Here is a 25,703-nt window from a genome sequence, read left to right as displayed (position 1 = left end):
CATTTCCTAGAATATAAATTAAAATATCAGCATACGTAAGTATTATTATTCCTCTTTGATATTAAGCTGCCAAAGTAAGGCTATAAATGACGTGTTATCGTATTTAAAACGAAATATTTTCGTATTCTAACAGATAAAAATAAAGATAATCTATTACACGAAATTTGATAAAATATGAATTGTTTCTTGTACGGGTTACTGAGTATAATTATTAATTATTATTGATAATATTCTGATAAAAATCTGAATATAATGTGTGACTTAGAAATATTTAAAGTATCAGCATTTAATTCGTATTATACGTATTGTGGGAGACATTATAGCAATAGGTACAAAATTGAAAAAACAAATAAGTCAAGGATCAAATAGGTAAACAGTAAGTTTGTCGTAATACCTAATTTTAAAGTTATGCCCCTTTTAAGCCAATAGAAGTTTAATTTCTATGGAGTACTTATATTGAAATGGAAACATTTTGGTTAGATGCATGACTCCCTCTCTACTTGTCTCAAATTTTGTATGCTAATTTATACAATCATCTTCCAACTATCAAATCAAAAATGCATTCACCATCCAAAAACAAACTCATTCGAAAACAAATGGTTGCAATGGTTCTAACGACAGGTTTTAAATAATTCAAACGAAGTTGGCATGACCTTGAATGGAGCCAGGACAGGCCTCGAGTTTGAATTTCATACGTTAGTATATCATCATACCGACGTCAGACAATTACATCATCAAACGATGTCGTATAAGATCTTAGATGTTTGGTATGTTGACGAAAACATCATCATTATATATAGACATCTAGATGACGAATTCGTGACAAGCATTTAGCAGTATTTGTTACCTGGATACATGAATTTCATGAAATTGATGACTTATTGTTTTAATATAAACTGTGTATTATAATGCCACTTCGCTGGACTTAGACTACCTGTATGATTGAAGTAAGGCATCTCTGTCATATGTTGATCTGGTACTGCTAGCCAGCTTTACGAAGCTTTTGGAGAAGTACCAGCTAGGTACTTCTCCAGAAATTCTAAGTAGGTTTTTATTTACTGTACTTTTATTAATATATCATGGTGTAAAGATTATAGTGTGAATACTTGTGAAGATATGAAGATCAGTAACGAGCATAAGAAATATCGGCATAGTTGTGCCAAATATTTTGCTAAGATAAAATATTTGTTATACTTAATGGAATAAGCGTAAGCTTAGGAATTATATTTACTACAAGACCACGTTAGTTCTCGACTTCGCTCTTACACCAAGCACTGCGGCATCAGCACACTGGAACAACACCAAAGGAGATGTAATTCGTATTCATTGACTGCAAAGACATTTTTCAGAGAACTTTGATAGGTCTCGATTGCTTGTTCTTGTTCTGAGGTCTCGATAGTAGCGTCTTAACTCTTTGTCTGTAGGGATGGGCATGCAACGTTCAACTCCATCTTTAACATTTATGATTAATCGTGCCCCGGCACTGGCAGCTTTTTGCATAAATCACAGCTTTATTTCGCACTTGTTTCTAATAAAATGCTTCTTGAGCTTTATAACAAAGGTCCACATAAGGGATTGCGCGCAGTCCGATAATTAATGATTTTATAAGAATATTATAATAATAATTTTATAACGACTGTTTTAGTTGATGATTAGTTTGAAATTTAAAAATTTGGTAAAGACTGTAAGTACCTATTGTACGCTAGCCCTTACGAGTCCTATCGGCATCACAGCATCCCATCTCGTCTTGCCGTCTAGAAAATTAACCAGGATTTAGTGGTATTATAATTATATAATAATATATAATTCATACCTAAAATTTGTATTAAAAAAGTACGCAATGGAGACAAATGATTGATTAAGAACACAAATACTTACATAGACTAACAAAGGAGATACCATTACACCAATTAATCATAAGAACTGAAATGAATGAGATGGATGTAGCAGATATCTATTCATTACCAGAGCGAGTAATCTTTTCGTTTACCAATTACAAGCAAACGAAAGCCCATTTCATCTTAATTACCTCCTTCATATTTCACATCGTCGTGTATTGTGGGTTAGTGGGTAACAAGAACAATGATGAGTTTGCATGAGCACAATTGCGTGCTGTCGCGACGTTCGCCGCCTCGGTAGCTAGTGTAAAAATAATTGTTTGTTTAATTTTTCGCAGTAGACATTCAATGCGGCTTTCATCAGAATTCTAGAAAAAATATGTCATCTTAATATGGTTACTACCTACCCACATTAACTATAGGACAGGTGAATTGTGGTTTATTTTCATTTGAAAATCTGAATAACCTACGTTCCAAGAATTATTGTGATAGCTAATATATACCTAAATGTGGGTCAGTCCCAAATGATTGGGTTTAATATCTCACTGTATGTATGTTTAAAATCACTACAACATTGCCTAAACTGCACATGAGCTACTGGATCCCAACATTTAAATGTAAGTGTCTCACCTTTTTGACCGTTACGTTTAAAAAAGTCCGAGGTTTTTTCATTTGAATACGATTATAGAAGTTATTTATTATAATTATTATATCGTTTCACATTAACGGAGACGAATGTTCACACGTGAAAGCGACGAGATTGCATGAATAGAGAAAGTGCTGTACCAGATGTGAACAACTTTATGAAAGTAACATCTGCATAACACTCCTATAGGAAGCAAAATGACCTTGACACCTGCTACTGAAGCTTTTTTGTTTTAGAAAATAGGCAATTTGTCAACTTCTAACCTTAGTATTCCAGTCATTCACCTACACTGTGTGAACGTTTATGTCATGTAAAATCAAGATCAATAATCTTTTATCATGAAACTTGAATGTCTATGCATTACTTATCTGATAGTGATTCAAATTTTCAGTTTCTGGGTGCTTGCAAAATTTAAGATTGTTGTTAAGGCGATACCTCAAGGTCCATTTTCATACATTTTGTTTCACCTTTAATCTGGGTAACTAAACAAGTATTGGCAAGTAAAGAATTTAAATTTACGTCTAGTTAGTGATTAGTTCTCGCAGTTGAAAGAAAAACGTAAAAATAATTAATAATCATGGATATTTCTGCCTTTAAAATTTCGTCATATTAAATTTTATCACTATCACTAATTAGACGTGAATTTAAATTCTTTACTTGTCAATACTTGTTTAGTTACCCAGATTAAAGGTGAAACAAAATGTATGAAAATGGACCTTGAGGTATCGCCTTAAAAAGATGCGATACTGATACAGATTTGGAAGGGTATAAAGGGTATAAATGTGGTACTACGGTTTTGCATTGTAATATATTTTATGAGTACATTCTGTATCACGTCTATATTATTCTCCATTTCTGTTGGAATCTCCATCATAATATTTAATTTAAGAAGCCTCTAATAACGTAGCGCGATAAAATACGATGTAGTGTGCGCTAGCTCTTATCGCCTGTCTATGAAATGAGCTGATTGTAAATTATTCACAACGCGACTCTAAGTAAAATTGTGAGTGTATTTCATTGAAAAATTAAGTATACTATATTTAATATAGTATCTGACCGTATGAGCTGCAACAGCGAACTTCTATAGGGATGCTGAAGGGATAGGTGGAGGCGTAACTGATACACCATTTTTTCCGCCATGTGTATTTCGACCTATGATGTGATAGGGGTGGAGCCTATCACCATATCGGGCACAAGTTGCAAACTTCGGGCTGATACTTAGTTTTTTTTTCTGAGTAGGAAAACCCACCCCTTTGCCTGACTCTGAGCTCCGGACTGGCTCCAGTTTTAGACTGACGAACTATAACTGGGCTCAAAAATATAAAACATAGATATCAACATCGCTGACCACCTTTGCATGGTGGCTTTCAAAATGTAAACAGAAATAGATATTTAAATTTCAAATTACTATGCATTAATCCAAGTACAAAATTTAAAAAAAATGTACTAAATGCTATGCGTGTCATATCCGCTGTCTACTGACCAACTTATTATTGTATAACAATAATACTATAATTGATATGATACTATTATAGTGTAAAGAGTAACCACGTAGTAAACTAATCGGAAATTACCCAGTTTCAGTAGATGGAAACACAAAATGACTTTACAGTTTACATTTTAGCTGTAGGTAAGTTGAGTTTGGCGGTGAATGCAAAGCTTTAGATAGTTTCACTATACATAAGGCAGTTATGTTAGGTAGAAAGGCAGAATTAACAAATCCTAAAATGGAATGATTAGTAGATATTTGTTAATATTTATGGAACTGGCAGATATAAGTAATACTTTATGCTGCCATGTCTATTGCTTCGCCGAAGTGAAGACTGGCGTGTGCATGAAAAATACGAATTCCGTCCACGTTTGACGTGACCCATATGACCAGGCCTTACCTCATTTATCAGTGATTTTACATTTCAATACTTAATTCATATGGACGAACTTAGAAATGGATCCCAGGAGTTTTAGTCGAAGTACGCTGCTTGTAAATTAATGTTGTTGATTTGGATGTCTTCGCTTTAAAATTCAAGTACATAGTCAGGGTAATGGCAGGCTCGTATTTGCTTCCACTAACCTTGACTCATTAAAGTGCTTGTTAACTAAGTAATCTGCAGTTTACCGTTAAAGTACGGTTTTTTTAAAGTAGGTAGTAGGTTCCGCACTTTATCGCGTTATTCTGAAAAGTGTTCCACGCCGTTAATCTGCAGAAATCTTCTCCTGTTTCTTGCCACTGATATATTTTTGATGGAGACTCAGTAACATACGCGGATCCAGGATTTCGTCGGCCCGGCAGCAATATTTCAATAGATATTCATATTAAAATATTGAGCAAAAAGTGAGGGGGTAAGTTTTTCGATATACGTACGCAACATAGATTTGCGGAGGACTTTTAAAAATACTGGTGAATTTAAATGGGTAGATTAATATTTAATTCATATGAACGCAGTCTGTAATGGTTAATAAAAACATCTTAGGGTTAACTGGTCATTTTACTTTCACACCACAGTCATTTATGTAAACATTCAAACAATGCCGTTGTTGGGCAGATTAAAACCTTAAAAAAGAAATTTTATTTTACGTTTAGCGATATAAGACACTTTAAACTTTAATGGTAAAACAGGTGATGCGGTTATAGTTTACGTACGTATTCATTGTTTGTGCTCATTTTGAATAAACTCTTATAATTATTTACTTATGCATATCCGTTTAACTATGGTAATATGGAGAACGTTTGATGCTATTGTCCACAGACTAATGAGTGTGACAAAAAAGTATGTTTACGTTGATCGGCTGGATGCATATTAAAACAAGACCAATCTTAACTCATCTGTAGCTAAATAAATCTGTTGTCCTTCATTAACCAGCGAAATATGGGTTACAGAGCAATTTCCCACGCCCTTTCTACACAATGGAGTTTTATAGGAGCGGTGCAGACGGCTGATCACAACCATATAAGGCGAATTCCACACGACGCACATCATGCCGGGTAACCGTAGTGGTCATGCGCCAATGCGCCCGTCGAGCACGCGAGTTCCTCAGACATCCCAAAAATGATACACTGTAACGGAACGGTTAATTTGATAATTTACCGGCTCTCACTTGCATTATTTAGAGTTTAAAAACCGTTTTAGTTTGGTCGTTGCCATTTTTGCGGTACGTCGTGCAAGTATAGGTAACTAGTATGTTATATGTTATGATGCTCTTTAAAAATTAACTGAACATTCCCTAATAGAATCGAATCTCTTAGAGGTGATAAACACCCTACTTACATGAAAAGATCTACATTTCACGTTAAGAATTAAATAATTAACTTGTCAGTAGGATCGTTTTCTTGGTCTATTTCTAGTTACTGCTTCAGGTAGGTATGTAAAAATTGCTGTGGACTGAGAGCTCGTGGGTCCTGTAGAAAATCTAATATACAAACAAAATTTCTTAATATAATTGAGTACTAATACCTGAAATTCAAAAAAAAGTTACCAATATTTTATTCTGGGATCGTGGATATGTTATCTTCATAGTAAAGGTATTAAGTGTTATAATTTTATAATAAAATAATTATTTTATAAAAGCACCTGGAAGCGTGGTTTGTTTGTTTGGTCCTTAATTGATAAAGTATAAAATTTTTATATTGAAACAAGTATTGTATCAAGCAACAGGTGTTGTACTGTATGTCCATAAAAAGGTGGAAACATGATACCTTCTCGCGGAGCCTTCTTTGGACACATATCGACTCACTGCGTCTTTGACCATATGCAATAAGGAATAAGTTGGTCGGGCTGTCAATATAAACTTGGAATTTAAATAGGTGAATATCCGAAATTGTTTATATGAGTTAATTAACATAGATAAATTATAGTAACGATCCGTATATGACTTTTATTAAAATGAATACACGAGGATGTTGATCCACAGTCTATCTATTGTAAAAAAAAACAAGACCTAAATATTACGTATTTCTGAGGAATAACATCGTCTCCTTAGCCTAGTGATTAGTATTATATAGGGTTCTGGATTTAAAATGCCTTGGTTCGATTTTCAATTCGGACAACACTCTGTGTCGGTTTTTTATGTTCGAAATTAGAGACTTTCAGTGGATTGACGTAAGTACTAAGTCAGGTGACCGATCGTATAAACTAAGATAAATTGTTTCTACAACATACGCAAATAATTGGCCTGCCTCAATTTTCCATCTAGGTAGAATAAAGATCCACACACCGTCAACAAAATGTTCTTCAAACCGAAAGAATAAATGCGTAAAATATCTAGGTCATATTAGTGGTTCAAAATCTTATCGATTATGCGTTAATATCAACCCAAACAATCTTCTGCACGACAGATTCAACACCTGAGTATCTCATCTGCTCCTTTTTTGAAATACATAGCATAGATCCAATATTAAAATATAATATAACATACTGTACGTCATATCTGTGGCTTTGGTAAAATTGTTGTACTTATAACTAAACTAATATAGAGGTCCAATAGTGGTTTCATGATGGTGAATCACATTACCTAAATTACGATAATAAAATAAGCTAGAAACTACGAATTGTAAAACAGCTTAAAATTTACTACGTAAGTGCTGCTCTCTATGGGATACGCACAAACTAAATTTGTTATTATTTACGCCATCTACCGTAACTGTAGCATAAACAATAAAGCTTCGGAACATGTTACGTCAATAATAATTAAATATATTGATTGAAATGATTTTGTCTAAAAAATAATTTATTTTTACAATAAGAAATCCAAAATTTTTGTGTATTCATAAATTTACCTTTTTTTTACTAGCATAGACTAGAAATTCTTTCATAAAAAGAATAAACAGCTGGTGCTGTTCATATGTCTGATAGTCTATGGTTACGTTTTTAACTTATAGCATGTTGTATTTTACAGCTCTTTCACACTCGAGGGAACATGTGTTATTCTATCTTATTTTAACGTCAACTGGGGTTAAGGTGTAAAAACATGAAGCAACTTTGACTTACCTTGCAGTGCATGTTCTAGTACGTCATTTTATAAAATATGAAGAATTGACCAAAATATAATTATATGTAAGTTTTCTTTGTAAATCAAGCACATTCATCCTGGTTACCATACGATTCTTCAATAAACAAATGACTTTTGGTAAAGGCGCTACTTTAGACTGGAATCTGTGTATAAGCAATAATGGAAATTACATTTTCCAAGCTATGACAGAAAATAGGTACGTTTGAATAATTCTCAAGTTTACAAACATTGCATTTTATAGTGAAGAGTTTTCTTAAATGCTGTTTATTTTACAGAAAACGATCACGAGAGGATGACATGTGCGAATTTATGCCACTGTCAAAAAGAATCAACAATCTACACATAAATAACAATCTCGCAAGTGCAGTTCCATCTCGAAATCAAGAAACTAGTCAAGTTAATGGGATTATTATAGAAAATGCTACTTCATCTAACTCATCAACTGATTCAGAAAGAAGGCCAAGCTATGACCCAGGAATTAGTTCTTCTCAAAGCAGCTATTATTATGACAACAAATTACTATTTGAATTGCATTTAGAGAGAATACAAAGATCTGGACAACAGTTTCCTTTTTAAAATAAGTTATATTTAAGGTTTGTGTGTATTATTTTATTATGTCTGTTTTAGTTAGTATGTATTTATATGTATTATAATAATTTCAATTAAAAATGTTGTGATTATCTGAAATGGAAATATAATTTTTTAATATACATAGTGGCATTGATAAACGTCAAAACAGATGACGAATTTCGACCAATCACAGTACACAATTTACGCGCCACCTGGCGATAAATTTGACAAACTCCTAAACAGTATGGCGGATTTCGTTTGTCGTAAATGGTAAAAGAGAAGGGGCGTTGTTATTAACGCGAATTTTAATATTAAAATATGGATTTTACTAAAAAATTAAGGAGCTGAAGAAACGGTGATATATTGTTGTGTAGAAGAAAATATTACATCCAGGTAAGCAGTAAAAGTTATTGATTTGTTTACAACGTGTGAATATCCATGACCTTATTTCCGAAGCGGTACTCAGTAATACCGTTAGACGGGGCGCGTGGCCACCAGAGTGCCCGCGAAAGAGTGCCGCGAGGGCCGCGTCAACCCCTCCTCTCGCGATTTTCCTGGCGGTGGAGGAAGGAGCCGGGAGCGGGAGTGATTTGGTGACGGCACATGGAGGGGATCCCGCATCTTGGTGGGGATGCGTCGCGTCCGCGTGATGGACGTACCGCCGGCCAAAAGGAACTGGTAGGGGTGAACAACCTTCGATTTCTGCGTGGTTCCGCCCACGACCACGCGGGCACCCTTTTAAAGTTTACTTATTTAAATCCTTGCTTTGTCGATAATTGCGTAACAAAATAGCATAATTCGGCCATATTTGATACAGTTTTCTTTGTCTTTGTTGTATGATACTAAATGAGTGATGTATTTACAAAACAAAATAATTTTTAAATGGAGCATACTTAATTTACAGTACTCCCATTTGAAAATTATTGTTTAAAATTACAACAAAAAGTTACACACCAATAAGGTCAAGTTCACACATTCACACTTTATTTAGACTTTTTCATGGAATACTATGAATAATAAAATAAGCAACAGAAAATATGAAAAATAATGATTCAATGAATGAAAACCCGTACACTTGTGTATAAGCAGCTTTAGTTAAGATTACCCAATAGACAGACTCCTTGCAGCCACTGAACCACAACCACACTACACAGTGTGTCTTGTGAAAGTACAGCAAAGAGAAAGTGAGCATCACGCTAGAGCTACATGCGCACACACAAATTGTCAGTATGTATAACTAACTGGTCGGGTCTGCATAAAAAACTTTCTTTAACCCACTTTCTTGGCTGTGTACGATCATCTTTTGCCTCTCACCGTCGATTTGATGTTAGTGTTGTGTGTCTGGTGGTCGGTAGTGGTATGCCCTACCAGTGTCCCAGTGTAGTCCCGTAGCGCCGCGCGGTGGTGGGATGTCGGGACGTGGGGGTACACACAGCTGTGAGTGACGAAAGTGGGACAGTGGTTTTTATTATTGTTTTTCTCTGACGTCGACGAAAACGAAGACTATGTGCGATATGCAGAAAATGCCCACAAGAGAAGATTCGTCTTGGTACTTAAACACACACATAATAGTTAACTAACTCCTTTAGAAAGTAATATGTACTACTATGTTAACATAAGTGTACCCAGTTTCATCAGAAAAGAAAGTGCAAAGTATTTGATCTATTACAATAATAATCCAAGCTATTTATAATGTAAAAGATATTATACTTTCACTTAAAATCAATATCCAGAAAATGTTTGGATATAAATTTAATTTCAATGTGCACAAGTTAAAATTACTGAATCACTTAATAATTAACCAATATTACACATTTAATTTACTACACAGTGATCATTTATTGAAAGACAATCACTTACTATACTATTGATAAATGTGACTTGTTTTCAAGCCTCAAGTAACACTTCATTTTCACTCATAAGTATTTGACAACTGAATAGATATTGCAAAGGCAGTGATTAGTAAAGGATTTTAAAATTAAGCATAGTTTAAAATAGAAAACATAAGTCACTATTACTAGATTTAGGATTCCCTATTAGTGGATCAATTCAAATGAATTTTCTTAAAAATACCTTTTCTTATGAATCTATAATAGTCGATGAATAAAAATTAAGATAGTGAATATTTGAATTAATTTTTATTCTGAGGTCTTGATTACCAATTGATTTATGAAACAAAGTTTCTCTGTTACTTTACACAGTGTTCCAAGCAGTGCATTATTTCATTATAATTGCTTATGAGTACTTTATACCTTTCAATTACTAAAGGATTTTAAAATTAAGCATAGTTTAAAATAGAAAACATAAGTCACTATTACTAGATTTAGGATTCCCTATTAGTGGATCAATTCAAATGAATTTTCTTAAAAATACCTTTTCTTATGAATCTATAATAGTCGATGAATAAAAATTAAGATAGTGAATATTTGAATTAATTTTTATTCTGAGGTCTTGATTACCAATTGATTTATGAAACAAAGTTTCTCTGTTACTTTACACAGTGTTCCAAGCAGTGCATTATTTCATTATAATTGCTTATGAGTACTTTATACCTTTCAATTTCATTTATTGCTCTGATAGCTAGAATATAAAGCTGCATCAAAAGATTTAAAATAATATATTGTTATCACTATGTACATTGAACACTTGTTGTTGATAATATATTTCATGAATGTTAACATGAATTAATTAGAAACCTTATAACACCCATAAAACATTATGTCATAATACTATTAAGTATTTCTTGTGCCAAAATAACTTTTAATCAAAGTTGACTTTTTCATAAGATATAATGCGGAAGCCGTTTTTATTCAAGCAGGTGTTTAGTTTTATTTTAGTGTCACTTCATTTGCCTTGAGCACACAGCAAGGTTAACTAAAATTTAATTCTTAAAAATAGGTACTTATTGAAAAAGGGTTGGTATGATTTTCCAAATAATTTTGTCAGTCAATTAGTACAAAATCGCATAAAACTCAAAGTAAAAAAGTATAAGTTGAATTTTCTATAGTTATTTTGTTAAATCTATTTTTCAGTACTTTATTGTAAGCCAAAATTAATGACTAGCCCACGCATACCGCTCCGCTCTGGTGAAAAAGTTTTTCTGGGATAAAAAGTAGCCTATACTAATCAGGAGCAATATAGCTTGCTATTTTTGAAATAAAAAATCAAAATTGCTATAGTAGTTCCTAAGATTAGCGCATACAAACAAAGAAACTCTTCATCTTTATGTATAAGTATTGATAATTATGCCGAAAATATGTGAACCGAAAGGAAATCTCTTAACTATGTCCTTAGCCCTTGCGACTGATATAACTTCACTATATTAAGTACCTTTATTGTTAGCTTTTGAAGCTAACCACAAGCAATACAATTACTAAACTATGGTTCGAATTAATGGACTGGTTGGGTTTAAAAAAACTTATGAGTTAGTCTCTTTACAACCGTATAATAACAATTAATGATTTTGGCCCTAAAGAAATTTCTTCAGAAGGTTAGCAGTATTAAAGTATCTTTTATAGTGTCCATCGTTCGTATTTTAAAGTGGAAAGTCATCGATTTGCTATTCACCAGTTGCGACATGTCTAATATCTATCTCAGCACCTCACGCTGCTTGAGAAGACCACTGAACTCAATATAACCGCTTAGTTGCCCTTACTTCTTGAGGCTGGGCGCTAGGAAGTAATGGTTATCCCGCATAAACAAAGCATGGTATGTTATTAAAAATATTACTAGGCCTAGCCTAATTATAGTTTGTGGCCATGCTCGAATTATATAAAAAATGTGGTAAGCTAACGCTCGCGGCTCCGTCTGCGCTTAGGCCATTCTCGGTAAAGAAGTAGACTATAGCACTCGGGGGTAATCTAACTTACCATAAGTTAAAGAATGTTCATAGTTGGTTATTTAGTTTTGCTTGACTGCCTCGGTGGCGTAGTTGTAGTGCATGCGCCGCACAGCATCGCTCTGAGGCCCTGGGTTTGAATCCCGGGTTGCGCAGTGATAATTGAGTTTTTCTGCACAATATCAGACCGCAGTCTGGAATTTGTGCCCGATATGGCGATATTCGCGCCCTCTATCACATCATGCGACGGAACACACTTGGTGAAAAGTAGGTGCCTTTGTTGCGCCTCTGCATACCCATTCGAGGATAAATGCGTGATGATGTGTGTGTTATTTAGTTTTAAAATTTATCAAAGATAATCGTTTATAGAAATAGAAACTCCTTGAAACGCTGAGTGCATGTTTCGAGATCTCCAAATCTATATTGCGTTCTATTGCTCTACAATGAAAACGACATTCAATTCGTTGTTCTAAACGAGTCATTTAATAATTTCAGATTATAGCAACCAACCTAAAGCATATATTATTTGAGCTACATAGTACATTGTATTACATTTAGGACGGCATTACTATTTGTGGCATTGGGCTGGCGTCCAATATATTAGTGCCTACTGTGATGAGGTCAACATGTGTAATCATAATTAAATAATAATATTATATTGAGTGAAAATCGATATCAATCTGATCGCAATGATTCATATTACGATGATGCACAATTTATCCAAAATGTACATGAGTATTGAGTATTATCAGCGACTAATTTTGTGCATAACTCCCGCAGTAATCTATAAGTAAAGATTCATAATAATTATTACCTACGCTAATGATTAATGAATATTTAGTCAGAAAATTGATAAAATATTAATTTCTGAGATTCTGATAGCGTTTTATAAATTTATGTGGAATAAAAAAATAACATACTCACAACAAATATTGAGATTTTAGAAAACTAGATGCCTCTGCCTGATTCCATCCTTCCCTATAAGGATGCATCAGATGCATCCTATCATCGATGGCTTCTAAGTGAACTATCGTATCTGAAAAAAAAATGCGACTTACACTTTTATAGCGTTTCGTTATCTATGTACTATAATATGCTCTTTTCAGCTTTCTCTATTTCAAATCACTAAAAAAGTTAATAAATGAAGATTTTTTAATGGGTTTGGTACTAAACAATACATTGATAATGAAACGTTGAAAAGTGAAAATCACATTTTTTTAGATACGATAGTTTACTTACGAGCCATCGATCCGTACTAACCAGTTTTACATACAGGTGGTTTGAGCCAGCTTGTCCAGCGTATTATCACCGACTTGCTGAAAAGCTTTGCGATAACCTATTAGGTGTCCGACCTGCTCGTATGCCTGACTTTTACTTAAAATATGGCAAACTCAAACAACAAAACCTCTCTTTGAACGAAAAGTCTTCAACAGCGCATTGCGACTAACTCAAAAGGACGACAATTTGTAGCTCTCATAATATTTGTCTTTCACGCGCGCTGTGGTACTTTGGATAGATAGATTATAAAACAAGAAGTCGGAAGAAAATTCATAAACGTTTCTTTATCAGATTTATCTAAACAAATTTTTATAATAATTGTTTGCAGTGACGAAGACTCGGAGATGAATTTCGCTGCGTTTTCCGCGATGGGCGCCGGTGGCACGCACTTTGTGACCACCGGGGGACAGTTGCCTGTTGCTAAACTGCAGCAAAATGTCACCAACAACGGCACTGCACTCTCACAGGTATAGAATATATACTCAAAAGGAGATAATTCAAGTACAGATTGTGCTAAAGGAAATTGACCATAATAGTTTAAGTTTACTGTAATAGTTCAAATTAGTAAAAGCTACGTTACAAAGGTGTTAATTAGTGCAGCTGTTAGTATTAGATTGTACTTTAGAGCCTTAATATTATAGTGACGAATATCGATAATATTAAAAGTTACTGGCGATGATAGATCTCTGATATGTGAGAGTCCGCCTGGGCAGGTAGCACCGCAATGTCTATTTCTGCCGCCGAGCAGCAGAGCATCGTCACTGTTGTGTTCCGGTTTGAAGGAGATTGTAGCCAGTGTAACTACTGGACATATAAGACAACATCTCATGCCTCAGGATGGCGAGCGCAGTAGAATACACCAATAATAACCAACCATTACGCATGTTATACAAAGTTTATTGTGATTGGTAAATTTTCGCTATGAATCCGATAATAGTCAAAATCGACAGGAATTGGCTATAACTATAACTAACTCACGTCGATTAGAACACTTTCCAGTTTGTTGGAACTTTACTCACTTGTTATCTGGCATTATCTATTATTAAATAATTATATCTATTCCATAACGGTTATTGGTTGTGACTGCACCCTTAGTGCAAATACGTGACTAAAAATAATATTATTCAGATATAACATGAAATAAATAAATTCTGTGTAACAAATTATAGTACGTTTATATACGTTTTTAGGTTTCTTGTTATATTTTATTTTAAAATAAAGGAAAACAATTAATAGTAGCAAACATAGTTGAAATTTACACAATAAATAGTATTTGGGGCCTCCCTCCTTCCACATTTTCTATACATTACATATAAAGTTTAATATAATATATTATTTTCTTATTTTGAGCTGACAAGTTATTTTTAGGATATTATATGAAAATTAAAGAAGATAATATCTACTTTGATGCATTTAAATGTAGATTGTATTTTGCAAGTCGCTACAACACGAGAGTCACATGCATAAACATAAATATTAAAGAAATAATAAATGTTGCAATATACATAAATAAAAATATCTATTCTTTCTATTATTATGAAATTGTTGGAATTAAAATGATATTGTAGAATATGAGTTTTATAAATGCCAATCCTTACCCAATCACCCAAGTGAACTATTGTTTTTGGTAATACGCGGAAATTTTTCTGTCCACAGTTACTATACAGACAGTTTTTATCTCAATAATATTTAATTTCTGAGTATATAGTTGCAATACTTGTAATATCATTGAATTATAACAATATTCATTTGTTATACCTATTCGCATTTATAAAATCGACTTTGGAATAAACATATAATAGCGTTAATTATTTAAAACGTCTGTTTTTATTGAATTGAAGAAATACCACGTTTTACGTAACCGGCTATTGATTATTATGCTATTATTGAATAAGTGAATAGGTAATATGAATATTCTGTTTTGAGTTGTAACTTATCAATGCCGTTCTTCATAACTTCTAAAGAAACATCGCTCATTAATTAAACAGAAATATTTCTCAATGTAATACGTATAATGTATGTATATACGGATATTATGTTTCATGGCATCTTGTTTGGTGCTTGGTAAAAATATCTAAACTCAATTGAATTCTACATTCTATGTAATATCTTAAGACCATCCTCTTCTCCCTCTTTCCTGAGAAAACGGCCGTATAATATAAATTTCCAATAGAGAGCTTCTAAAAATATGGTTTTCTCGACGTTATGCAAGGAGTAGTGTCTTAATGTTCTTTACCCTCTAAACTTTAGATCTTTCCTTCTTTTACACAGGAGAATTTAGAGTCTAGAGTCCCCTTTTATCAATTTATTATAAACAAAATGTTTGGTTATACCATAACGAAATACTCACAAGTAAATAAATGATAATTGAAATGAGTGCCAATACAAATCCGTCTTGGATGTTGACGTAATGAAGTGAAAGTTAACGTACGTATACTAAAATCACACTGGACTAGATAAAGACAATCCCACGCATTCGTTTTTAATGGGAACGGCTGAAATAAAAAGCAGGAAATGTTTAAATACCGTACGCGATTGCACATTTACCTCGCAATATCTGTCTGTCATAGAAGTCTAGCAATTTTCGAATCAAGTTTAATAGATGTCCACATTTTGGATAATTACTTCTGCAAATCCAGTCTATATTAACATGTCAATACTACGTAGCGGTTGACACCAGGACCACCTGGTCCAGACGCAGTGAAGAAGTCAGTTTCCAGTACGCAAACCTTTTACGATTCCATATATTTCGCCAATATTTGTAAATGTAAAATTTCGTGGTAAGCGATTGCTGATGTTTGCCATCTACAATCGTATAATTATAAGAATTTATAAAAGTCTCTGCTATTGTTATGGTTTTCCTTAAATTATTTCAAGTTAAAACATTCGTACGTGCGTTCACATTCCTATTATTGTAGGTACTATGAGTCACGGACCGAACCGTCGTACATGGCTAATGAGAAACTTCGTTTGTTATACCTGTTTCCGCAAACTCGTTAGTACTACGTTTAAAATATTAACAACAGGATTATTTTCGTTTATGATGGGTATAAAACTATTTTTAACCGGCCATAAGAATGTCTTAGATTATTAATATGTTATTTATAATACTTTGTGATAATGAGAAAAAAATGTCCAATCTTAATCGTGGATATTTTCAATTTGAAGTACCTAAATGCCATTATGCCTTTCTGAATTTATTTAGTACTGAGTATAAAATGTGTCCAATAACTATTATAAATTTGATATGGCTAGGATTAAGAAGAATAAAATAAATTCTTATTACCCAGTGTCATAATTTAATTATAATTTCCACGTAAGCTTGATGGAATGAACAATTTGTGTATTGGTTGCAGGTTGTTGGCGTGATGGGCGGTGTGGCGATGGGCGAGGGCGGCGTGCAGTACATGCGCACGCTGGAGGGCGGCGCCACGCTGCAGCACGCGCCGCAGCTCATCACCGTGCCCATCGCACTGCCCGGCGCCAAGCCCGGTCAGTACCCCACGCTCTACTCATTTTATCAGTGTTTAGCCTATACTTCTCCGCCATAGGTAATCTACCAATGTAAAATTTTAGGATAGAATAAAAATTTAATGAGATAGGGCCCAACTAATAAATTAATAGAGCTGAGTCATCGAGACATAGTATAGCGGTTCATTCCTACCCACAGTTGGATAATGTCCATTTCCGACGGGAGCAGTAATTTTGAAACAAGCCTGAATTAGTATTTACTGAAAAATATTGTGGAAGTGTGTGTATATAATAATAATCCGCTTATGCCTACGCCTTTTATCCCCAAAGGCGTAGGCAGAAGCGGAACTGGTGCATCCATTTTCCGTCGTGGGTAATGTCAGGTGGCGTGCCTATCGCCATATTAGGCACAAATTCTAAACTCATTGATATTTAGTAAAAAAAAACAATATCACTGCCCGACCCGGGGATCGAACCCGATACCTCAACACTGCAGTCCTACCGTAATACAACTACGCCACCGAAGCAATGTAAAATATATATTTATTTATAAATAAAATATGTGCATATTTCAAACAGGGGATCCTCAACCGACGGTTCAGATTCAGGTGCTAAGTCCTCAAAACTTGCTGCAGGCGCAACAGCAGTCCAAATATCACATGCAGATACCTATACAAGGATTGCAACCCGGTAAGAATGCACTGCAAATTCATAAATTATTAATTCAACATGTTAATCTCTAGGAGAGACTTCACTAACCATCACTTTTTTATTCCTCATAATAATAACTTATTTAATAGCTCGCAAACATCATGATGTGAGCAGGATCTTGAGCATGCTGCGTGGTGGGGGATTTTGTTTGTAAGTGTACTTATGAACAAAAAAAAAACAATATTACGTGTGCACCAGTTACAATACATATCTATGTATTATAGCTGGTGAACTACTAGAACACCCGTTATATATGTTGAGTTCAAATTTATTTATTTGTATTTGGAGTAGTGTCCATAGAACTATCATTAGTTCTTGATATAATTACATAACAAAAAATATTATTATTTTTTTTATATTGTTGAAGCTGGTGCGCTATTGACGGTGGCGTATTCGCCAGAAGGCAACGAAACCGGCGGCATACAGCTTGTGGGGCAGAATGCATTAGGAGATGGTGAGTGATCCATTAAGTTATTGCCCATACTTTGTATGCAATGCACAGGCAGCCACAAAAGTAGCTGAACAAATACAAAATTTCAAATTGTCTTTAAACTTTTGGGTTTTTATGAACAATCTTTTTTAATTCACTAAAATTGTTATAGGTCCTATAACAATGCTTACATGCATTAAATGCCATTTAGATTCATAAAATAGTTTTACCTTAAAATTATTTTTATTCAAATAGATAAAAATTATTAATATTTTTTCTGTTATTTTGATTTTCTAATGTCCAGCAGCTACATTGTCTTAGTGCTGCGAGCTAGATCACTTTTTCGTCCCGGTAACGTAAATTTAAGCGTCAGGTACGCGAGCTGATACCAATAATAATAGTAATACCATCTCTTCAGTATTATATACTGTCTACTATTATGCAAGGGCCTCCACTACCACAGAGAGGGTTTAGGCCTTAGTCCACCATACTAGCCTAGTGCGGGTTGGCAGACTTCTTATGCCCTCTCAAGCCCGTGTTACTTATACATTATCTGATAATACAAATGTAAGTTTTCACACACTCAGGTACCTACGGGATGAGATCAGGTGAATTGCCATTTTAATTACTTATTTCCTGTAAGTGTTCTACAAAGTATTCACTTGATGTTTAGAACACACCATAATTGTAAAGTTTGGGAGCACTGTTAAATTTTTATTAAGTTTATGAAGTTTGCGATCTATTTTGTCATAATGTATTTAATAAGCTATTTTTGATTATGCAGTTTTCTAAACATTTTATAATTTATATTTAATTGTGACCGAATAGCCAAGCAACTTAATATTTTTTTATTATCACAATATATAAATGAACTAGATTAAGGCAACTACAATATATTTTATTATTAAGGAAAAGACAAAAAAAATGCCTTAACTTCTAAATTATTATTGCATTAATCAGCACATAAACCTAATAGAACATATTTAAAGCTTCTATGTTAGCTAAACCTTGTTGGTGTTAACTAAAAGTGTTCGTTTAGCAGGTCTACAAGTGTTGGCCGCGATACCGCCGGAGATGCAACTAGTTCAACCGTCGCAGACGCAGACCGATAACAAGGAACAAATACAAAGCGCCATGCATCAGGTATGATCATTCATTATCAATTAATATTGTTTGAAGATGATAACATATTTGATATTCACATATATCATTTTGGTTGCATTCAACAGTCACACAAGTATTATGTGTTAACACAGTCGTAATTGATTGAATTTAATATATCTCACAAATCTAGGCATAGCTGTTGTATTCTTACATATTATAAAACAAAGCTCTTCACCAAGTCTGCTTGTCTGAGCGCGATAAACTCAATAACTACAAAATGCATTTTTGATGTAATTTGTAATGGAGATAGTTTGAGAACTTGGGAAGGATATAATCTGCTTCTTACCGCGGTAATACATATAGCAGTACTTTTATTCTGGGAAAACGTCTCACGCGGGCAAAACTTAGAGCAAAAGCTGGTTTTATAAAAAAAAAAAAACAAAAAGATGTGGGAAGACATTCATTCCCATGTCTCAAATCCAAGACAAATATTTGTGGATCATAATAATTTTCCATCTGCAATTTTAATCTGAAATAGTTTTTCCACATTTGATATTAAGATAATCGCTAATCAACAAGATGGTTTTCTACATTATAGTTTCTACAAGAAGACAATTTGACGAATGTTTTGTTCCAGGTTTTTATAACGCCCAACCAACAGATAATTATAAATAGTCCCGAGGATCAGAAAAATTTGAACAACAACACAAACTCAACCAACAACAATAACTCGGACATCACGAGTATTGTGATCAAGGAAGAATGCGAAGACATTCATATGGATGACGTAAGTTGTTGCTTCTGCTAATAATAATTATTGCTCCAAATATTTACATAGGTTTGCTGCTGGGCAAAGAAATAGGTAAATAATTCAATGTTAGCACAGATAATGTACTGGCAGCAATTTTTTTCAAATTATAATAACAATACATTAAGTGTCGAATTTATTTTTAATTTGTAGAAATTTTTAAACTGCGTGAATTTTTTTACGTTAGGTTCTCGTTATTATTTGCGAAAGTGCGTACGTGTAGGTACATAATTCTGCATAGAAGTGTCTTTAGAGGCATAAATACTGATCAAATGATTTTAATTATAACAATATAAAATAATAATTTTTACATGCGATGTATTTTTTTTAGGAAAGTTCACAAGGAACAGAATCAAGCGAAACAATGTCATGGCAAATCAACAATAGTGGACAACAAGAGCTCGCTAAGTATTTTAGCCAGCTGCCGCCACAAGTAAGTTCATATTGCACATTAATATTCTCTACAACATGTAGAAATTCACCCCGGGGGTAGGTAAAATAAATACAACCCAAAGAGGTTGGATATATAATGAGAAGATAGGAGAAAAAAAAAGAATTATGTACCCATATATGATTTGTTCCTACCAAGAAATATAATTAATAAATATTTAAAATTACTGTATTGTTTACTACTATTACTTTTTGCCTACGTCAAATAACTTAATAATAACATAATTCATCAATAAAGTTTAGGTAGGAAGTAACTAATACGCAAACAACAAAATAATAAAAATGTATTTTGTGTGTTTAGCAAACTCAAGCACTGCCAGTATCACTGCAACAGTTCTTAAAACTGAACCCGACCGAGTGGAAGAAAGAAGAAAATAATCAGATAGAAATAGAAATCTCACCGTTAGAGGAGAACAAAGAAGAGCCCGTCGCGGAAGCTGTTCTAAGCGAAGGTAACGGTCAATTGTCTTTTGAGTCACACTTAGCCAAACAATTTTCGATGGAATTGAAACACTTGTTAAAACACATTGACAAGCCTTGATGGTCATATGAAATGTATGCACCAATGGCCTTTATTTTACCTCACAGTGTAGGGAACTACAATAACTCTTTATATTGTAAAGGAAATTTATTACAATCAAACACTGTAAAAATTTGACAAGTCAATTGTAGTGAACTCACCAAATCGTTTTGCAGACGGTACGTTACGGATACAAAGTAAAAAGAAAAAGAAATACAAGAAAAAGCCGCCAAAGCCAGCGCGGCCAAAGCCTGGACAAGTCGTTATCGCGACGGCCTCAGACGGCACGCCAATATTCTGCTGCCCCGAGTGTCAGATGGCCTACTCGGAGAAGGAACAACTAGAGATTCATTTGGTGGTGCATAAGATCGAAAGGAGGTTTATATGCGGTATCTGCGGCGCTGGGTGAGTCGGTAACAGCCTCTTTCTTACTTCTTTAGAGAGATTTCTTTTTAGTAGCTATTCCTTCTATGGGATGTTGCTATTATAATACAACTTAAGCTTAGCCACTTTGATCGCTTTTGAAGTTTTCTAAAGTATATTTAACTCCGTCCTCCCAAATGTTTGTGCAAATCAGGCCTTACGCTGAAATATCAAGACTTTTTATAAGATATGAAAACAATATATTATGTCTGTTTTCAATAAAAATAAATATTTTAATGTTGTAGGTTGAAGCGCAAGGAGCACCTGGAACGGCACAAGTTGGGCCACAACCCCGAACGCCCATACGTCTGCGCCGTCTGTCGCAAGGGGTTCAAGCGGCGTGAACACCTCAACCTGCACACCGTGATACACACCGGCGTCAAGACCGAAATGTGCCTCGAGTGTGGGAAAGGTATTGTTATGTTGTTTCTATCAATAGTGTAATTAATATTACCGTTTTAAGAATTATCTTATAAATAAAATTTTGCATTTTGAGACATCTCATTTGTATATTGAATTTACAGGTTTCTATCGTAAAGACCACTTGCGCAAACATACGCGCTCGCACGAGAGCAAAAGAGCGCGCGACGAGGCAGAGGCGGGCTCCGGAGGAAGTACTAGCGCCGCCGCGACGGGAACCACCGCCGCAGGGACCAGCGTGCTCGCGCCCGCCACCAGCCCCGACGTCAAACCAATCGCCGGCACCAACATATTGCCCGAGATCACCATACACGTTAGTATATACAATATACATTACATCTATTGTCAAATGGGATATGTTTAAGTGGGACAAGTTAAGCGACAACTTGTTAAAATAGGGTATTACTGATATGAGTAATATTACCATTAAGATGTTGAGGTTTTTATTATAAAATCGTTTGGCAGGTACCAACGAGCGCGAATGTGCAAGTGCCCGTGCAAATCAACATCCCGCAACACGTGATGTCGTCACTGGCGGCCGCGCAGCAAGCTTCGCAGGCGCAGAACAGCGCGCACAGTATTCAGCTCAGTTCGCAGCATAGCTCTCAGCTCGGCTCACCGGACAGTCCGCAGCATAACGATGCGCATGCGCAGCTCGAGGCCCTTCTGGCGCAACACACATGACACTGCGGCTAGTGTGCCGCCTCACTCACCAGACCATCACAACTCTACTGCCGTGATCCTACAACTATAAATGACGCGCGATGCGTCATATTACCGTAACAGAGTGTGCTGCAGTTTGCGTAGTTTTCAGATTTTGTTACCGTCAGGTATACTACAGTAAATCTCTATCCTCAAAACAATCACTTGGTGTGTCTAGTAAGTTTAAACTTGAGTAACAGGATCACGCATGTGTCAATTATTTAAGTATGAATTTAAATACATAGAATGACGGCAAGAATAGGCTAGTGCATGCTGCGAGAGAAAGTAATAAGATGTTTACAGTTTATGTAGCATGACAACACATTGTAGCATTGTAATTCTTATATAATTTTTTTGAACATTGCAATTTGTAAGTAAACCTGGCGGCTGTCTTTGAATATGTTAGAATTTAACAGTAAAACGCACACTGATTGATACATATCATCGTTTGTTGTATATATTGATGCGAATTAAGTTATTGAACGCCATGACATGTCTCAGGTCATTTCTCGTCGATTGTTAAGCATAGATGTAATTTTTCTTTTTTTCGCCCAACTATGAGATTACATAATAAATTAAAATCGAATATTGAGGGAATTTATTCTGTCCATAAACTGGTTGGAAAATAATTTTAAAACAATAACAGATGTGTATTAAATCCGAATAGGCAATATTCTAACACCACACGTCTTAATTTTGAATTTATAAATGTTGATTATAATTCTAAGAGCCAACAACAGTATAATAATAAAATGTAGGATAGATCATCATTATTATTAAAATTGGAGAATATTTACCATTTTATGATTTTATACATAAAAAAAACCGGGTGTTTTATGAAGAAAAATCAATGCTAAGGTCATTTCACATTGTAAATATCATTATAACTGTGATATTGTCATTATATACGGAGTCATTGATATCTACAAAACAACACTTTTTGATGCAGTTTATTTGTCTGAGAATGATAATCAAAAACTAAGCCGAAATCAAAAGCAAAATATATTTTACTATACTTATTTAATTAAATTTTGAACATGAATATGGTGATAAACTAGAGATTTTAAAGTTAAAAGTTTTGACCAAATTCCGACAGTCCGGATGGGACAAATAACCGAACTGAAGATATTTGTTGTTTATCGTAAACAATGGTTTATGATTTATATGAATTAAGACCAGAAACAGTTGTAAAAACAAATATTAAAACCAAAAATATTTATATTCATCTGTAATATTTACTATCTGTTCAATCAAAGAATAGTATCCGGAATGGAAACTTTCCATTTAGAAAGTTAAAAAATGCCCTTTCGGACTTCTACTTGAACATGGTGTAATTATATTTTTAATACGGTATTTTATGATTATAGTCTACAGTTCTTTTTCCCAGCTTACGTTCATTTTATCATGTTTTTGCTTGATGCGCACCATTTGCTTGCGATTAACATCCAGTCTTAACGAGGGTCGTATGCGTGAACCGAACTATTCTAATAAGCACTCTTATTATTACTTTTCCAAGTCATGTCTGTTAATTTATCGTGTCGTATTAAGAAATATTAACGCTTGCTGTAACCAGCACTGTTCTGGTAGCAAACTTGGAGCTGCTTGCGGTTTTTTATAAAAAGTCTTTTTTTTTATTAAATATTGACAAAAACCAAGTTTAAAGAATACGCAGTATGGTTCCGACAGTCCCAAGCAATTGATAATAAAAATATGACACTATCAGCCAATTAAAATTTTGAAAAAACAATCTTATCAGCTACTTTCCGATAGACAGACCAATCAGAATATTTTGTTTTATGGTTACAAATTACTTATTTTGATTGGTTTATTTCTGCCCTTGAGCTGAAGTTAGCGCGTTGTATCGATCATCGATTATTGAAATCGATCGTCACGCATACGAAATTCGTTAAATATAGAGACCAAGCCGGTTCTACCACACGATATTGTCAGCTTTAATGTAGGTGTAAATTGATTTGAATTATATTTTTGTACGTAGTGTAAGTTTGAACATCATCACTGATTGTGGCGTGTTTGTATGATTAGGACATTAGAAACTACTTAAAAGGTGCTCTAAGGCGAACTTTCACTGAACTCGATCAATTTAATGTACCGTTTATGCCGGTTTCATGGTAAATTTAAAAATGCTAGGTATTATAATTATTTTAAATATTAAAATATAAGATGTGGAATCAGTTTTATAAATAATTTCGTATGTATTGCATATTATGTTTTTTCTTCAATATCATTCGATTTATATTTTTCCTTTTTAAGTTAAAATTATAAATTGTTATTAAATCAAAGATCAGAGAAGTCAGATATTAATTATAATTAGAATAATGATTGTCAAATTGCTCGAGGGAATGTGAAAGGTTTACGTTTAGACAATTTCCACTATACACTACCCATTAGGCTGTAAGTTCGTAGTGGTTAATTTCGATTTAGGCTTTACTCACCACTGTGTATGTCTTGCTTTATTGAAATTGTTATATATCTACTTTTGGAGCAAACAGTTTTCAATACTTTGGAAAACATTACATACATACATAGTAAATAGTGACTATTAAGATGTAAGAGCCATTATCTTTTTTTAATCAATTTTGTTTAGTTTGGTGTAGTTCAAGTAATTTGAATTATTTTTTATTGGTTATTCCAAATTAGTAGTTGCAAGTATTATATATATTAAGACATTGTATTAGATAATCTCACTTCCGTTTGGAAGTCGTAAATAAGTCTTTTGTAAGTTGTAAACTTTTGTATGAAATGTTATTTATAAAGAAAACATCTGGAGAGTAATGAGATTAAAAAATAAAACACTGATTTGGAAATTTGTGTCTTTAATTCTTCAAATTTTATTTATCTGTGCTGAGTACTGCTATAACTGAAATTTTTTCTTGTAATTTGACAGAAGATGTATGTCTACAGTCTACCAGTTATACTTAATCTGCAGGCCGATGAGGCTGCGGCCCGCTGTGGATTTACAAGTGACTCGCCTGACTTCAAAATATTCACTAAAACACAAGAAACTTTCCTAAATAACATATATAATTATACCTATACTAGCCTTATAAGAATGAAATTCTGTTATTGAGAATACATTAAATAAAAATAAATGAAACTTAACATTTTTATAAAATTTTTACCCACGTCGAACGTCGATGAATTGCATTGTGGCCCGAGATGTCATAACTACATCTTTGTGGCGCGTACCCAAAACAAGATGAGTATGGCTGATCTAGCCAACTGCACCAATGCTGGCGTCTGCCTTGCAATGGTAAATATACACGATTGATTTGTATTATGCCTCGTGGCGAGCAAGCTTGCTTGCTAACTGTGATCGATCAAGGCAATGCGCACCCTCCTGACGTTAAGCGTATTTCGATCGAAGGCTTGCCGCGCAAACCTATGCGGACGGCGTGGATTTTTTATAGTATATCTAAATAAACATCGCACTGTTCCCCCTATCCTCCATACCGCCTCATCCTACCAT

The 25,703-nt window shown here is 34.2% G+C and overlaps 2 protein-coding genes and 1 pseudogene across 4 annotated transcripts; 2 read left to right on the top strand and 1 right to left on the bottom strand.

Annotated features, from left to right (window-relative positions):
• The first annotated feature begins 7,435 nt into the window (after nt 1-7,435).
• Nucleotides 7,436-8,161, top strand: LOC115443634. Its single transcript, XM_030169115.2, has 2 exons — nt 7,436-7,687; nt 7,767-8,161. The coding sequence occupies exons 1-2, from the start codon at nt 7,599-7,601 to the stop codon at nt 8,065-8,067; spliced, it is 390 nt and encodes a 129-aa protein (XP_030024975.1). The 5' UTR covers nt 7,436-7,598; the 3' UTR covers nt 8,068-8,161.
• Nucleotides 8,162-8,298: 137 nt separating this feature from the next.
• LOC115443633 (zinc finger protein 853) lies at nt 8,299-25,042 on the top strand. 3 transcript variants are annotated; one of them, XM_030169114.2, is made up of 14 exons: nt 8,299-8,454; nt 13,506-13,644; nt 16,534-16,669; nt 17,228-17,338; nt 17,727-17,813; nt 18,377-18,397; nt 18,829-18,932; nt 19,531-19,680; nt 20,033-20,134; nt 20,453-20,603; nt 20,848-21,076; nt 21,340-21,506; nt 21,619-21,827; nt 21,980-25,041. In XM_030169114.2, the coding sequence occupies exons 2-14, from the start codon at nt 13,522-13,524 to the stop codon at nt 22,196-22,198; spliced, it is 1,809 nt and encodes a 602-aa protein (XP_030024974.1). In that variant the 5' UTR covers nt 8,299-8,454; nt 13,506-13,521; the 3' UTR covers nt 22,199-25,041. The 3 variants fall into 3 exon arrangements, with proteins under 3 accessions (XP_030024974.1, XP_030024972.1, XP_030024973.1); XM_030169112.2 differs by lacking the exon at nt 8,299-8,454 and adding an exon at nt 8,886-9,610 and having other exon boundaries at nt 21,980-25,042; XM_030169113.2 differs by lacking the exons at nt 8,299-8,454; nt 18,377-18,397 and adding an exon at nt 9,567-9,610 and having other exon boundaries at nt 18,832-18,932; nt 21,980-25,042.
• LOC115443635 lies at nt 8,453-9,253 on the bottom strand (annotated as a pseudogene).
• Nucleotides 25,043-25,703: the final 661 nt, after the last annotated feature.

Source organism: Manduca sexta, chromosome 12, assembly GCF_014839805.1.
Source record: "Manduca sexta isolate Smith_Timp_Sample1 chromosome 12, JHU_Msex_v1.0, whole genome shotgun sequence".
In the NCBI taxonomy this organism is placed as follows: domain Eukaryota; kingdom Metazoa; phylum Arthropoda; class Insecta; order Lepidoptera; family Sphingidae; genus Manduca; species Manduca sexta.
This window is presented reverse-complemented; position numbering and strand designations above follow the sequence as displayed.